At 58.6% G+C, this 14,556-nt stretch overlaps 1 protein-coding gene across 1 annotated transcript in view; it reads left to right on the forward strand.

Annotated features, from left to right (window-relative positions):
- Nucleotides 1–14,556, forward strand: part of ARHGAP8 (Rho GTPase activating protein 8) — a 66,241-nt gene that overhangs the window by 31,941 nt on the left and 19,744 nt on the right. The window contains 6 exon segments of the mRNA XM_034643597.1: nt 1,353–1,440; nt 4,254–4,385; nt 8,384–8,469; nt 11,551–11,650; nt 13,421–13,531; nt 13,994–14,000. Coding sequence (XP_034499488.1) covers nt 1,353–1,440; nt 4,254–4,385; nt 8,384–8,469; nt 11,551–11,650; nt 13,421–13,531; nt 13,994–14,000 — 524 coding nt within the window.

The raw sequence follows: 14,556 nt of genomic DNA on the forward strand, positions 1-14,556 counted from the left end.
ACATCCTGAGACTTTCCACTTGGCCTGATTGGCGATGATGCTGAGGCCACTCAGGGTTCTTGACCTTTCATCACGGATGTGAACTTTCTCTTCCAGCCCCAGGGGGAGTTCATTCCCGTTGCTTCGGCAGCCACACAGAAGATTCCCAGCTTGAGAAGCAACGCTGTCCTTTTCCCTTGTGCCCCACAGGCGAGCGCAGGCACAGCTTGGCCACGGGACCCTGGCCTCTGAGACGCTCGAAACAGTGTGTAGGAGACACTCCCCTCCCGGGTGCAGCCATCGAGGGATTTGTGCCCAAAGCCCCCATTTGGTGCGGCTTCTCGTGCAGTCCTTCCGAACAGGGGCTTTCTAGACACACGGGAAGTAGGAGCAGAATCCCCAAGGAGCCTCGGGAATGAGAAGGTGCTGTGTCTGGAGACCGGAACAGTTCTAGAATTCCAAATATCAGAGGAGCTTCTGGGCTCCTGGGAAGATCCAGACATGTCCTCAGTAACAAGCAGCTGTCCCGGGTGTGCAGTCAGGGCAAGGCACGAGCATGCACGTGGGTGTGCACGTGTGTGCGTGTGAGCGAGTATGTGTACAGTCCCCACTAGTCCCGCTCAGAGCTGGAGGGGGTGGGAAAGCCCTGGTCTCATCCTTTCTCATGCTAAGTAAACCCCTGAAAATAGCTATAAATACTTCTTCACAAGGAAAGTGAGTTTAAAGTGGTGTAATTTCTAGGAGGGTGTTTGCTTTCTTCAAGTTCTAGAAACCATCTTTCAGTCAATTAGTGATGGGTTATTGGACATGATGTGAGTACAGGCATGGGCAGTGAGCCTGGGTGCTGGGGACCCAGATGATCAGACAGGTACCGGCCCTTGGGAAGCACCCCCCCATGTCCCATGTGGGGTGAGCACCACTGTGTTGTGACCGTCTCCCAGGCCAGCCCAGCCTTCTCCAGGGCCCGGAGTCCTGGGGGTGCTCAGGGGGATGCTCTAATTCCGTGGGGAGGAGGCAGCGGGGACAGTAGCCGGACACTAGCTGTGAAGCCAGAAGTGTCTAGCTTCCAGCCTGGTGTCCTCCGTCTGCCGCGTGGCTTTGCACTGGTAACTTAATCCCGCCAGGCCCCCGTTTCCCATTTGTAAAGGGAGCGGTTGGCATGCAGGCTGGTGGTGACCTTGAGCTTGGTCGATGGACACAGAGCATCATGGATGCTCATTCAGCAGGTGCTGTCTTTGCCACCAGCCTCCTGTGCCTCTCAGGTCAGGTGGGGCTGCTCCGGCGGCTTCCGTGTTCCGTGAACACCTGGGGCTGTTCCACGAGAAGACGGCCCTGGGTGCTGGTGGGGCTCACGCCTTTGTCTCCTCCTGCAGGGGAGGACCGCTTTGGAAGACAAGTCATCACCTTCAGCTGCTGCCGGATGCCCCCCTCCCATGAGCTCAACCACAGGCATCTGCTGGAGTAAGTCGTGTCGGTGCCTGTGTTCACACACGCCCCTCTGTGTGTGCATGCGCTCCCCGTGCACGCCCCCCTGCCCCCGTGCACGCACGCTCCCTCCGAGTGCTCTCACGCCCTGTAGCCTGCCTTCTTAAAGGGTCTTCTGACAGCAGTGGGAAATACAGTGTGATGGCAGGAACCCTGCTGACCCCAAAGGCTCAGGAGTCTATAGCCAGTGCTGGAATCCACCAGGCATGCCCGCATTGCAGGCACCGGGTTACCCCGGACGGTGAGCTAGGCCTCCTGGGAGGTGCTGGTTTCCCTCCAGCATGCTCGCAGTGTGTGCAGGGCACACCGAGAGGGGTGCCGGGTAAGGGACGGCTCCTCTCTGGGGTCCTCCAAGGTGAACGCGGTCCCTTGCCAGACTTCTCCTTCTGCAGCATCACAAACCCATGACCTGTGGGTCAGCTGTCCCTGAAGGTACGTTGCTGGGCCAGGAGGTGTTCAGGATTTGTTTCCTTGTAACGACAGAAGGACCCCCGACAGATAGAAAGCAGGAGGCTGGATAATTAACTCGTTCATGGCCATGGGCTTTCTTTTGGGCCATGAGAATGTTTGGGAGCTGGATGGAGGTAACGGTTGCACAACATTGTGGAGTAGTAAATGCCGCTGAATTGTTCATTTTAAAATGGTTGTTACGTTACAAATTTTACCTCAATCCAAAAAAAAAAAAAAAAAGCCAACACTACCTCTGGCAACGACGGGTATATCGTGCTTTTTCGTGTGCCTGCCTCAGAAACCTTCACTACCAGAAGGAAGTGGTCAGCACAGCCTTTGTGAACAGTCATGCAGGTTGTTGACTGCACAAGGGCAGCACAATGATGGGCTGGCATCCAGCTGCCACTCCTCTTACCCAGTGCTGGAGGGTATCTCTCCAGAGGAAGGAGAACCTTTTTCTAATTTACTCAAAGGTGCCCCGTAGGCTTCTTGGCCTTGCTAGGAGGAGCGCCAAGGCTGTCTTTTCCGTGTTTCCGTGGAAAACATTGCCACCACACACACCATCCTTCCTCTCCCTGTCCAAGCAGTGGCTTTCTTGTGGCCAGATGTGCGCTCCTATTTTTGCAGTGGGTGAAGAAATAAGTCCGTGTCTTTGAAGCTCAACCAGTAATTTAGTTAATGACTTCCTGCGCGGAGCACGCCGTGTGGCAGATGTAACCCGAAAGGGAGAGAGCCTCGAGTTTATACATCAGAGACGACGGGTGGGAGCGTGTGGCTCTCAGGAGGCAGGACAGCGTGGGTCAGAGAGTGGACTGCTCCGTTCACATCCTGGCTCTACCCCTTCCTGGTTCTCCTCGGCCAGCCTCAGTTGACTCCTCTGTAAAATGGGCCTGTACGGTGCCTGCCTCCAGGGCTGTTGTGGGGATTAAGCGAGTAAATTTGTGCAAAGCCTGCTGTTCAGAGAGTCAGTGCTTTGGGCAGAGGGCTCTCTGATGACGCTCGGAGTCAGACAAGCAGAGGAGAAGCTGACATCCTTTTGTGCAAGATAGAGATCCCACCGCGGTGTCCTGAGCCGCTGAGCACCTGCAGACAGGCAGAGGCTGCTGGGCATTTCTCCTGGAGCCCTGCTGTGGACGCTTGTCCCCAGGGGCACCCGGCCCACACCCATTGCACCCAGAGCTCCTGGCAGGTTGCCTTAGCAGAGCACACAGTGAAAGCAGGCGTGTCTCCTGCCACAGGCTCATGGGAGCCGGGCTGAAGTAAGGACAAGATGTGCCTTTGGTGATGCCTCAGGCAGCCCGGTCTGACCTGCTTGATGTCGGCGGCCCCGGCCAAAATGACGAGGGACTTTGGAGTGGCCCTCTTGCAGCTCATCTCCTGCAGATGGCTGGGTGAGGCCTTTTCATGCGGGTCCCCAGTGTGGCAGGGAAGGACCAAGGGCTGGAAGGATCGTGGAGCTTTGCAGGGCTCAGACTGTGGCATGTGGTCACGTGACAGAAGCAGGGCAGAGTCGGGACTCTGCTTTATGGTGACGAGAAAAAACGGTTGGAGCTGATGTGGAAGCTAGAGACGCAGCAGAATGGCAGGGAGTCCATCCTGGGTTCGAATCCCCGCGCGGCCTCTGTGACTTCCCTGTGGCTTCTGTGACTCATCTTTGCATATTGGGTGCCGCAAGACAACACATTTGTTCTCACAGCCAGAAGGCTGAAACCGAGGTGTTGGCCACGCTCCTCCAGAGGGAGCCCCCCCTCCAGGAGCAGAGCCTTGCTTCTAGNGTTGGCCACGCTCCTCCAGAGGGAGCCCCCCCTCCAGGAGCAGCGCCTTGCTTCTAGCATCTGGCGGCTGGCAGCCCACCTTCACCCTCCTGGGCTGGGGGCCCCGTCACTCTCCGCCCTGCCTCTCTCTTCGCAGACACAACCTCCTTCTGTGATTTTCCCCGTTTTATCTGTCCTGTCGGGACACACATGGTATGTTGAGCGCCCGGCCGGATAATCTAGGAGAAACTCCCCCTTGCGAGAGCCTTTCCTTAGTCATACCTGCAAAGACCCTTTTCCGAATAAGGTCTCATTCACGGGCTCCAGAGACTTGACGTGGATGTCTCTTCTGGACCATTTCTCGGCCTGTCACATACCCTTGCTAGCTGTGTGACCGTGACCTTCAGTGCTCAACCTCTCTGAGCCTCCTCTAACAAACGAGGACGGGGCCCCCTTGCTGGTGGGTCCCCACGTGCCGTGGTGCTGGCACCCACTGGGTGACCGCGGCTTCTGTTCTGGGGAGAGTACCTGGTTTCCGTGACGGTGAGAGGCTGGTGTTGGAAACCGAGTCTGCTTCGTGTGCAGGCGTTTGAAGCACACGCTGGGCCAGTACGTGGAGAGCGATTACACCGTCGTCTGCTTCCACTACGGGCCGGACAGCCGGAACAAGCCGTCCCTGGGCTGGCTGCAGAGCACCTGCAAGGAGTTCGACAGGAGGTGTGTGCCCTCGAGCCCGCGGCTGGGGGTGGGGGGGGCTCAGGGTCACTCTGAGTGAGGGGGAGCCCGGGTGATAGGAGGGGTCAGAGCTGTGTCACGGGAGGCGGGGACTGGGCTGAAGGAGCTTGGGGTGGGTGGGGTCCCCTCCCTCGGGGCAGGGGCTCTGTCCATCTTCGTCGTCTAGGGCCGGGACGGCCAGACAGGCCATATTTTGGCTTTGCGGGCCCTCAGATTTCTGTCAGAACTACTCATTTCTGCAAGAGCGATTGCAGCTAACACACAGAGGTGGGACCGGGTTCTAGTAAAACTTGATTTATGGACGCCGGGATGTGAATTTCGTGTCATTTTCACATATGGGGAACTGTTATTCTTTTAGTTTTTTTCCCAACCATTAACAAGGGAAAGCCCGTCTGGGCTCATGGGCTGTGCAGAAGTCGGTGGCCGGCCGGATGTGGCCCGTGTACCCTAGGTTACTGACCCCGGTCTAAGAAATGTGGCAAAGAAATACGACCGCACAGCTGTCTTCCAGATGCCCTTCGTGCTCTCTCCACACTTCACAGTGTCCAAGGGGCTTTCTGGTGTCTCTGTCGGAGAGGTGGACAGGGTGCTGGACAGGCGAGGACACACAGGCCCCAGAGAGCAGGTGTCTCTCCCTGTGTCCCTCACCTGGTGTGTGACAGGGCTGGGACCCCGCCTGAGACCCAGTCTCCCTGTCCCACCCGACGCGCCGCACCTCGTGGGAACAGCTTGGAGCTGGTGGATCTTTTCTTGAACGATGTCTTGCATACCTATCGACTTTGTCGCATGTTTGGCTAATAGGCCGTGCTATCCGGCCTTCGTGTGGATCTCCTGGATTCCGCTGGCAGTCCCTTCTCAAAGGTCCTTCATACCTGATGGAAGAATTCCTATCAGACCTGTGAGTGCGTGGGATGGTGGCCAGTAGTGCCTGATTTTCCAAAGCCTGCCCTCCTGCCTTTTGGGTCCTGCTGTCATTGTCCATAGACTCTCTGGAGGAATTTCTTGGCTTTCTGTCCTGTGTCTTAGGGAAAGGATGTTGTTACACTTTGCGGTCATGTACCTGACACCGTAGGTGCCGCCCTGCAAGGCAGCTGGAGGCAACCAGGCCCCGGCTCTGGCCCCTCCCCCACGAAGCTTTCCTGGGTTGTCCCCGGAGAATCAACAGCCCCTTCCCTGTGGCCTCGCTGTCCCTGAGCAGACAGTGCATTTGCAGAGCGGCGTGTTTGTGTCCCCTGTACCCGGCTGCAACCCCCTGACCCGTCTCTGTACCCCCTGCATGAGGGAAAAGGTCTGCACGGGGCAGGTTCTCCGCCAGGGCTGGGTGGGTAGATGGAGGAGCCAGTGGGGCCAGTGGTGCTGAGTGCCGGAGTTCCAGCTGGGCAGTCAGAGAGGCCAGGTGGAAGAGACGGCCTCTGGGCAGCCCCTGGAGGGGTGGGCAGGGTGTTGCTAGGTGGCCGACCCAAGAAGGAGTAAGGGGGGCTGAGGCTCCATGGTGGGAGGGCTGGACTGGGGGACTCACCTGGGGAAGCGTGGAGGGAGGTGGCAAAGGGCAGGGGGCGTGCTAAGGATGCCAGACTTGGTTTAGGAGTCAGGGGGGAGCCATGGGAGGTGCCTGAGAAGAAGTGAAGGATATGTTCAAAGTGGCCATTTCCAGAGGCTCAGGCTGAGAGGAGATGCGTACGTACCCCTGTGTGGAGCCGATAGAAATAAATTTTCATATGGAAGGGGGCAGACTTGTCTCCTACTTCCCACAGAGGTAGACCAGGAGGTGGGGTAGGACTATAGACGTTGGCTCGATGGAATCAAAAAGGACGGACATTCTAGGCATCAAAACCAGCAGTGGAGCGGCTGTTGGGGTAGTGAGTTCCCCATCAGCAGAGGTATGCGAGGGGTGCTCCAGATCCAATTCGGTGCGACTTCTACCACAAGGGTTTTCTCTCTGCTCTCCCTGCACGCTGGTGGGTTTCCTGCATTCTTTTCCTCTTGGCTGTTGACTCCTCGTTCTCTAGACTGTTCTGCCTGGTCGCTCCTTTTAAGGGAGAACCAGTCCACACACATGTGTTGTGACCCCCTTCCAGGAAGCCACGCCCATGTCAGGATGGACTCGGTGGCAGCAGTGCTCTGGGACCCTGGACCACTGCGGCTCCCCGCTCTGCGCTGACAGCCGTTCTTTTTGTAATTAGTTAATATTTCCTTGGGAGATACTTGGAGGCTCTTTGAAGGCTCTGTAGGGACTCCTCATCGAGGTGTCGTGTCCCGGCCTTTGCCTCCACTGCTCGCTTTCGGCCCAGCGAGAACTCTGACGGTGGCCGAACGGTGCTTGGAACTATCGGCAGTTTACTGTAAGGAGGAGCTTACGCTTCTGGCTGATTTATGTCCACATGGACGTGTGATTGCCTGTTTCATTCAGTGGGTTCTAATCCATGACTATGTTTAATGCTCAGATTCAAAGGCGGCCACGTGGGTGCTCTTCCAGCCTGGCTCCTGTGACCCTCAGATGCGTCCCGTCATCGTCGGGCTGAGCGCCGCCCTTACGGAGTCTAGCACAAGCGGGGGCTCCAGGCACAACTTACATCGTTCTCACCCCCGCCCCCTGGGGCCTGCTGTTTCTCTGGGAGCCCTGGTTCCTTTCGGTGCAGAGTGCTGTCCAGGGGCCAGGATCTGGAAATAGTGTGCTTGTTGCTTTTGGGGTGACTGGCCCCAGGCTCTGTGCATGGACAGTCGGGGTGTTGTTCACACGTCTCTGTTTCTGCTGGGAACCGTGCGTTCACCCCGATGCCTACAGCTGTTCCCGTCCTGCAGCCCAGGGCTTGCTCTGGTTTCCTCTCTCTCTGCATCTGTCTGCCTCTTCCCTGCTCATGCCTCCCTTACTGACTTGCTTACCTGTCCGTTGCCCAGCATCTGACTAATCTCACTCACTGGTCCTGTTCCCTCTTGGGCCACCCCTCTCCTGCGCACCCCTTCCCGTCCTGGCGCGTCCCCGTGAGGAAGCCCTGCTCACACACCCGGCAGCTCCAGCTCACCTCCCCCAGCAGCCCCAGCTCACCTCCCCCGGCCTCTGCGCCTCCCCTGCCCTCACCCCACCCCCCCACCCCCGGGTCTGGCCCAGCGGCACCCTGGTCCACGTGTGATGACCAGCTCTCAGGGGATTGGGGAGGCTGGTTTGTGACATGGTCGGATCTCCTGCACCGTGGCCAGCTTCAAGCTGCCAGCAATGACGCCCCTGGATGCGGAGTTGGGGGGACACTCGGTATGGACTTCCATTATTCAGATCCCGCAGACAAATAGTGTCAAGGGCACAGGAAGGAGTAAATGTAGTAAATTAAAGAGGAAATGAGGAGTTTTGAATATTTATTACCTTGGTGCTTGATATGATTTACTTAATTCTGTGTTTATGTTATTTAATATGTTTTTCACAACTGGTTCCCCGAATGCCCGAAGTTCTGACAGTCGGCTCTTGTGAGTGGGTAAGAGCTGGCTAGTGTCCCCCTGGCTGACCGCACGCTGGCTTGTCCTCTCAGACGATGCCAGGTCGGGCCACGGCCACCCTGCCCGCCCTCGCTGTCTCCACCTGGGTGGTCCCCACCTCCTTGGCTCAGCCTCATGGCCTTGGACTGAATTTTTCTGGAATGAGGGGAGCAAGCATGCTAAGTAGCACCCCATTTTTAAGCGGGTGCCCTGTACCCCATGCTGTGGCTGTGCTATTTCTTACTCCACAGCCTGCTGCTGTGAACGGCTCGGTGAGCCCCCTGCCTCCCAGTGTGGCGCCCGTAAGTGGGGCTCTGTTCTTTCAAACTGTAAAGTGCGGCGGGCGTGCCAGGTGGCGGCGGCGGACAAGAGGTCCTGATTTTCCCCTTTGACTTTTGGTTCAGTGTCTGAAATCGGCCGTATGGACAGAGCGAAGGTTCTGGGGCTCGTGGTTATTCAGCTTTGGGAGCAGGGTGTGTTGTTCTGAAGTCGTCTCACGCTTCCCCCCTTAGGTCCAGAAAGACCCTGAAGGCCCTGTACGTCGTGCACCCCACCAACTTCCTCAGGGTCCCGTGGACCATCTTCAGGCCGCTCATCAGGTAGGCGGCGTTCTCAGCGAGAACCTCACTGGGGCGGCAGGCGGCATCGCATCCCGCGGGTTCAGGGGGATGGCTCTCCCTGTGTGGCATTGTGGAGGTCTCAGCTCTGGGGCACCCGTGTGTCTGGGGTACCCCGCCCACCCCATGGCTATGGCAGGTCACGGGGCCAACGGTCCTGAATAGGAGCACAGCCGCTCACTAGCTTTGTGGAGCTTTGCACCTGGTATTTTAAATCCCACCCTGGCCTGAGCACCTCCTTTATGCACCTGTCAGGGGTCCCCAAGTCCCCCTGACATTTGGAGGTTCACTACAAGGATGCACAGCACTCAGACCAGCGCTCAGTCCAGGGCACGTGGCCCGCGTGGCCCTGCTGGGGGGTCGGGTGCGACTCCTGGGTCTGTGCGCTCTACTTGGAGAATTTCTGGAATAGCAGATTTGAGTCTGCTCCGGTTTGACGCAGGGAGAGACTTCCGTGGCCAGGTTTCCTTTCGTTGCAGGAGAATTCCCCGCCAGCTTTCCCCCGGCTGCCTGTGCCGCCACCGCAGACCCCTGCCTGTTGGGAAGGTGGGGTTTTGTCCGTCGGTTCTGTTGCCTAACCAGGACCAGCCTGCTGGGGCCGTCCTCGACGTAGTGAGGAAGCCAGTGCTGGTGACGCAGCTGCCCGAGGAGACAGTTCAGATGTTCTCTCATTGGCGCTGTCGTTCACCTTCGCAAAGCTCTCAGAGTTCTAGAAACCTCTCTGAGTTCTTGGGAAAATAATCATCCCTCCTCCTCTGTTGTGTGGCCGCCCAGGTGCTGTGGAGGTTCCAGAGCTCGGGCTTGTCTTGGCTCTGCCTCTGATCACCCAGTTCCCTGGGCGGGAGATGCAGCCTTTCCCTGCCTCAGTTTCCCCGCACAGCTGAGGTGCTGCTGCAGCCATTCTGTCCTTGAAAGAGTTTGCTGACTTGGCACACGCAGGGTGTTTAGGACAGGGCCTGCCTGGCACTCGCAGGTGCTCAGGATTTGCTGCTAACATTGTTTTAAAAACACTTTCCCTGGGGCGCCTGGGTGGCGCAGTCGTTAAGCGTCTGCCTTCGGCTCAGGGCGTGATCCTGGCGTTCTGGGATCGAGTCCCATATCAGGCTCCTCCACTGGGAGCCTGCTTCTTCCTCTCCCACTCCCCCTGCTTGTGTTCCCTCTCTCACTGGCTGTCTCTCTCTTTCAAATAAATAAATAAAATCTTTAAAAAAAAAGCAACTTTCCCTATCCTTTTGTGATTAATATCACAATTTCTTACACATCTTACATGCATGGCACCCCGAAACGATCCTGTGAGGTCGGCTGTGTTCTCCCTCTTCCAAAGGAGAGGAGGTTGACGCTCAGAGAGGTTAAGTCGCTTGCCTGCAGTCACACAGTGAGTCACGGCTCAGCTGGGATTCCGGCTCAAGCCGATATGGTTCTGCCACTTATCCTGCCCCAGGCGTGACTATAAACCAGGTACCAGGGGAGAACCTGGAGTCGGGACTGGGCTTTGCCACCTGCTGGCTGTGTGGCCTCAGGCAGTTGCGTGACCCCTCTGAGCCCTGGAGTGCTCATTTGGAAGTGAAGAGGACGAGCGTGGAGGCTCTCCAATGCCCGAGAACCAACAGTCGTGTCCGCAGGCCCGGCCCCTTGCCTCCTGACTCACACCGTCTGGAGGTGGGCCTGCGGATTGCCCCCACGCCTGCACTGCCATCCCCGGGATGCGCTGCCCCGAGGCCTTTCCAGGGCATGAGGGGCAGGAAGCAGGGCCCTGCTCGCGTCTGCCCTCCAGAGCCTGGTGACCAGCAAACGCCTGGCCAACCAGGAGGGCGGGGGCTCATGCAGAAGAAACACAGCGAATGTCAGAGGGCGCGCCTACACGGGCAGGGGGCTGGCACCAAGGGCCTCCCTGCCCCTCAGAAGCTGACATCTGTGTCCCCCTGCAGGACCTCTCTGCCCCTCAGGGCCGGTGGCTGGGGGTCTGGGCACCCGGCCTGATTCCCGCTCGCCCACTAGGGGGAGCCAGTGCACCCGGCTGGGCCTCCCGCGGGCTCCAGCTCCAGGCCGGCTTGTGATAAAACAAGGGAAGAGGTTCTAGAGGTCTGCCCGACAGCCAGCGGGGAGCCTGCCGTTGACGACAGGGTGTCGTGCCCTTGAAAATGTGTTCAGAGGGGACCTCTCGTGTTGAGTGTTCTAACCACACACACAAAGCAAGGGGGCGCGAGGAACACTTGGTAGACGATGGATCGGCTTGTTCCCATGATGGTGGCAATGGCATCACGGCATACGCATGGGTCCCAAGCCCCCACATCGTGCCCGTGAAATCCGTCCAGCTCTGTGGGTGCCAGCGACCCTCCAGTACAGCCGTGACGAGGAACTAGGCAGGCGGTGACTGTTTACTGGGAGCAGGTGCGGGGCCAGGCATGTGACTCCTCACCTGTTGGATCCTGTCCTTGTCCCCACGCTGCAGCTCAGGGAGCGGGCTCGTGGGTAACAGCGGCCCCAGGTGGTGGGTACCGGGGGGTGGGACAGTGGACATTTTTCCCAGACAGTCTCGCTCAGAGGAAGAACCCGTTTCCGAGGGGGAGACTGAGGCCCTGAGAGGCGGGGAGTGGATTTGACCGGGGCTTGTGTCCACAGTGCTCTCTCCAGGCTGGCCTCCTGAGTGACACCGTCCTGAAGGGAGAGCAGACAGCTCCTGGTGTGCTCCCTGCCCCCCCAGGACCCTCACAGACAGGGAGGTGCCCGCACGGGAAGGCACCCCGGAGGCAGAAACCGCAGGCCGTCCGGGCCCTCCCCGCCATCTCGGTCCGTGCACGTTCATGGCAGATTCTAGCTGGAGGAGATCTTTATTTTTATGCAGATGAGACTCTCACGAGTGTTTGGTGCATCTGAGTTCTTAGGAAAGCAACAGATCTGCAGACGTGCACTGCTTCTATTATGTGCTGGTTTCGACTGGAGTCAGCACTGTGGTTTCTTAATATGAACAGCGCCTGCGTTGCTCCCCCCGCGGCCCGGCCCCCGCCCCGCCCCCGGCCTTTCCGTCTCAACGTGCTTATTCTCCTCCTTCTGCTTTTCTTGTCATAAGTTTGGGAAGAAAGTCATCTATTTCAACTACTTGAGTGAGCTCCGCGAACACCTCAAGTACGACCAGCCGCTCGTCCCCCCGGGGGTTCTGCGGTGAGTCGGACCCTGTTCCGAGAGGCGTGGAAACACCCCGGGGATCCCACGGGCCTCCGTCCATCCCGTTAGCATGGAAAGCTGTGCCTCCTAATGTGTGCCCCGCGGATCTGGCCCCGAAACGTGCGGCGTCAGCAGGGATGCTAACTGCTGACTCAGGGAGCCGAGCCTGCAGCAGGCCGTGCACACGGACGCCGGGCTCTTCCCTCCCCTCCCCCGTGGCACACTGATTTAAAAATAGACGCTGTCGCGGTAACTGCTGTTCGCCGCCTTGCTGTTTACCGCGTTTGCCTCTGAGCAGAGAATCAGGGGAATTTCTTGGGCGTGTGTTTAATGCCGTGGACAGAATGAAATGTTCTCAGGCGTGACACAGGTGCTCTGGAAGCCAGCCCACCCGGTGGCTTTTGCTGAAAGCCTACTCCGTGTCTGCGACTTGAGTTTATATGACAGTGGGAATCCCCGCTGCACGGTCTCTCCCCTGAGGTCAGGGGAGCAGAGGAAGGCGTGTGGCCGCCTGGCCCCGCAGCCGTGCGAGGGCAGGTCTTGGACTCCTGGTCCTTTGCGTCTCCCTCGCTGGGGTNGGGCGTGTGTTTAATGCCGTGGACAGAATGAAATGTTCTCAGGCGTGACACAGGTGCTCTGGAAGCCAGCCCACCCGGTGGCTTTTGCTGAAAGCCTACTCCGTGTCTGCGACTTGAGTTTATATGACAGTGGGAATCCCCGCTGCACGGTCTCTCCCCTGAGGTCAGGGGAGCAGAGGAAGGCGTGTGGCCGCCTGGCCCCGCAGCCGTGCGAGGGCAGGTCTTGGACCCCTGGTCCTTTGCGTCTCCCTCGCTGGGGTCTCCTTGGAGGGAGTGGGGCCCTCGCTGGGCTGCAGGGAGGTGGGCAGGGGTAGGGGAGTTGTCGAACTCCTGTGGGCGCCAAGACGTACACCGGAAGCTGGACACACAGAGCCGTGTGGGGAGTGACCCTACCCTTGGGGTGCTCCCAGGTCGTGGGGGCCTCAAGTCAGTGATAACAGCTGGGGAGGGGACTGGTGGCGAGGGGTTGTCAGGGGAAGCTTCCAGGAGGAGGTGACTTCTGAAGCGAGTTTCCAGGGGACGGTTGGCTGGGTCAAGAGGCTGGGGAAGGTGCTCNGATAACAGCTGGGGAGGGGACTGGTGGCGAGGGGTTGTCAGGGGAAGCTTCCAGGAGGAGGTGACTTCTGAATCGAGTTTCCAGGGGACGGGTTGGCTGGGTCAAGAGGCTGGGGAAGGTGCTCCCAGCAGAGGGAAGCCTTTGTGCAGACACGTGGGTGAAATGTTGGCCAGGGGGTGGCAGGAGAGATTGGACATTTGCTGGGGTTGGATTATCCTCTCTGCTTTTTATGTGAACACCCATGGTAGTGGGGGGTTGTATGTGTGTGTGTGTGTGTGTGTGAGTGTGAGTGTGTGAGCATGCACGCACANCCCAGCAGAGGGAAGCCTTTGTGCAGACACGTGGGTGAAATGTTGGCCAGGGGGTGGCAGGAGAGATTGGACATTTGCTGGGGTTGGATTATCCTCTCTGCTTTTTATGTGAACACCCATGGTAGTGGGGGGTTGTATGTGTGTGTGTGTGTGTGTGTGAGTGTGAGTGTGTGAGCATGCACGCACATGTTCACGTGTGGGATGGCGGTATGACGCGTGGGCCCAGGAGGACGAGACTGCAGACAGTCACGGGGCATCTGGCCCCCGTGGCCCGAGGCTCCTCCCCTGCAAGTTGAGAGCCGTGCTTCTGCTGTGTCCACAGGTATGATGAGAAGCTCCAGGACCTGCACAAGGGCAGGTCGCCCCCTCCCGCCAAGACACCGCCGCCACGGCCCCCTCTGCCCACCCAGCAGCTTGGCGTCAGTCTGCAGTAGTANGACCTGCACAAGGGCAGGTCGCCCCCTCCCGCCAAGACACCGCCGCCACGGCCCCCTCTGCCCACCCAGCAGTTTGGCGTCAGTCTGCAGTAGTGAGCCAGGGCACGGCCTGCTGGTTTCCTCTGAGGGAACCGCAGGACACTCGTGTCCTAGGAAGGCTGTTGGCAGACCTTTTTCTCCAGCAGCCCTGTGTACCCCTGCAGAGAACCTGAAACACACGCTTTTTCTGGAAGCGGGAGCACAGATTCCACGTGCGTCTGTGTGTCCGTGTGCAGGGGACCCAGTGGCAGGGAGGGGACCAGGTCCCTGGGGTTCTCGCCTGTGTGCAGGGGACCCAGTGGCTGGTGAAGGACTGGGTCCCTGGGTTCTCGCCCATGTGCGAGGGACCCAGCGGTGGGCAGGGAACTGGGTCCCTGGGGTTCAGGGGACCCCGGCCATGGCAGGACACGTGCCACCAGCCTCAAAGTGAAGCAGGGCCATGTGCTTTGCTTTGGCCGGTGAGGCTGGGCAGCCTTGGGGCCGGTCGCATCGGGAGAGAGCGTTAGGAGCCAGTTCACTGTCTGCCTTGTGGTGACGGCCGCCAGGTGGAGAGGCCAGCCTGCCTCACCAGGTGACCACAGTGTGCCTCCCACGGACACCCATGCTGGACGCAGAGCACAAGTGAGAAATGAACTTCCATTGGGTCCAGCCGCCGGATCGGGGACTGTTAGTATCACAGCATGTCCTGTCCTTCCTGACTGATCTCACCCCTTATTGGACACATGACCTTGAACTCACTCCCTCGTCTCAGCATCTTAACTTATTTCTGGAGTGAATGAGTTGGATGATATGAACTTAAACATTTCCTTGTAAAGGATTCTGGGCCAACTTCATCTCTTTTGAGACTTATCCAGTGGTGCCTCCTCCAGGAAGGCTTCCCCGATGCTCTAGGCTGAATACAGGGCCCTCCTGCGTCACGGGCCCATCCAAAGGGGCTGCCACGGGGAGCTCCCCAGGTATTCCCACTGCTTGGCAGTGAGCC

The sequence above is a fragment of the Ailuropoda melanoleuca genome, chromosome 15 (assembly GCF_002007445.2).
Source record: "Ailuropoda melanoleuca isolate Jingjing chromosome 15, ASM200744v2, whole genome shotgun sequence".
NCBI lineage: Eukaryota > Metazoa > Chordata > Mammalia > Carnivora > Ursidae > Ailuropoda > Ailuropoda melanoleuca.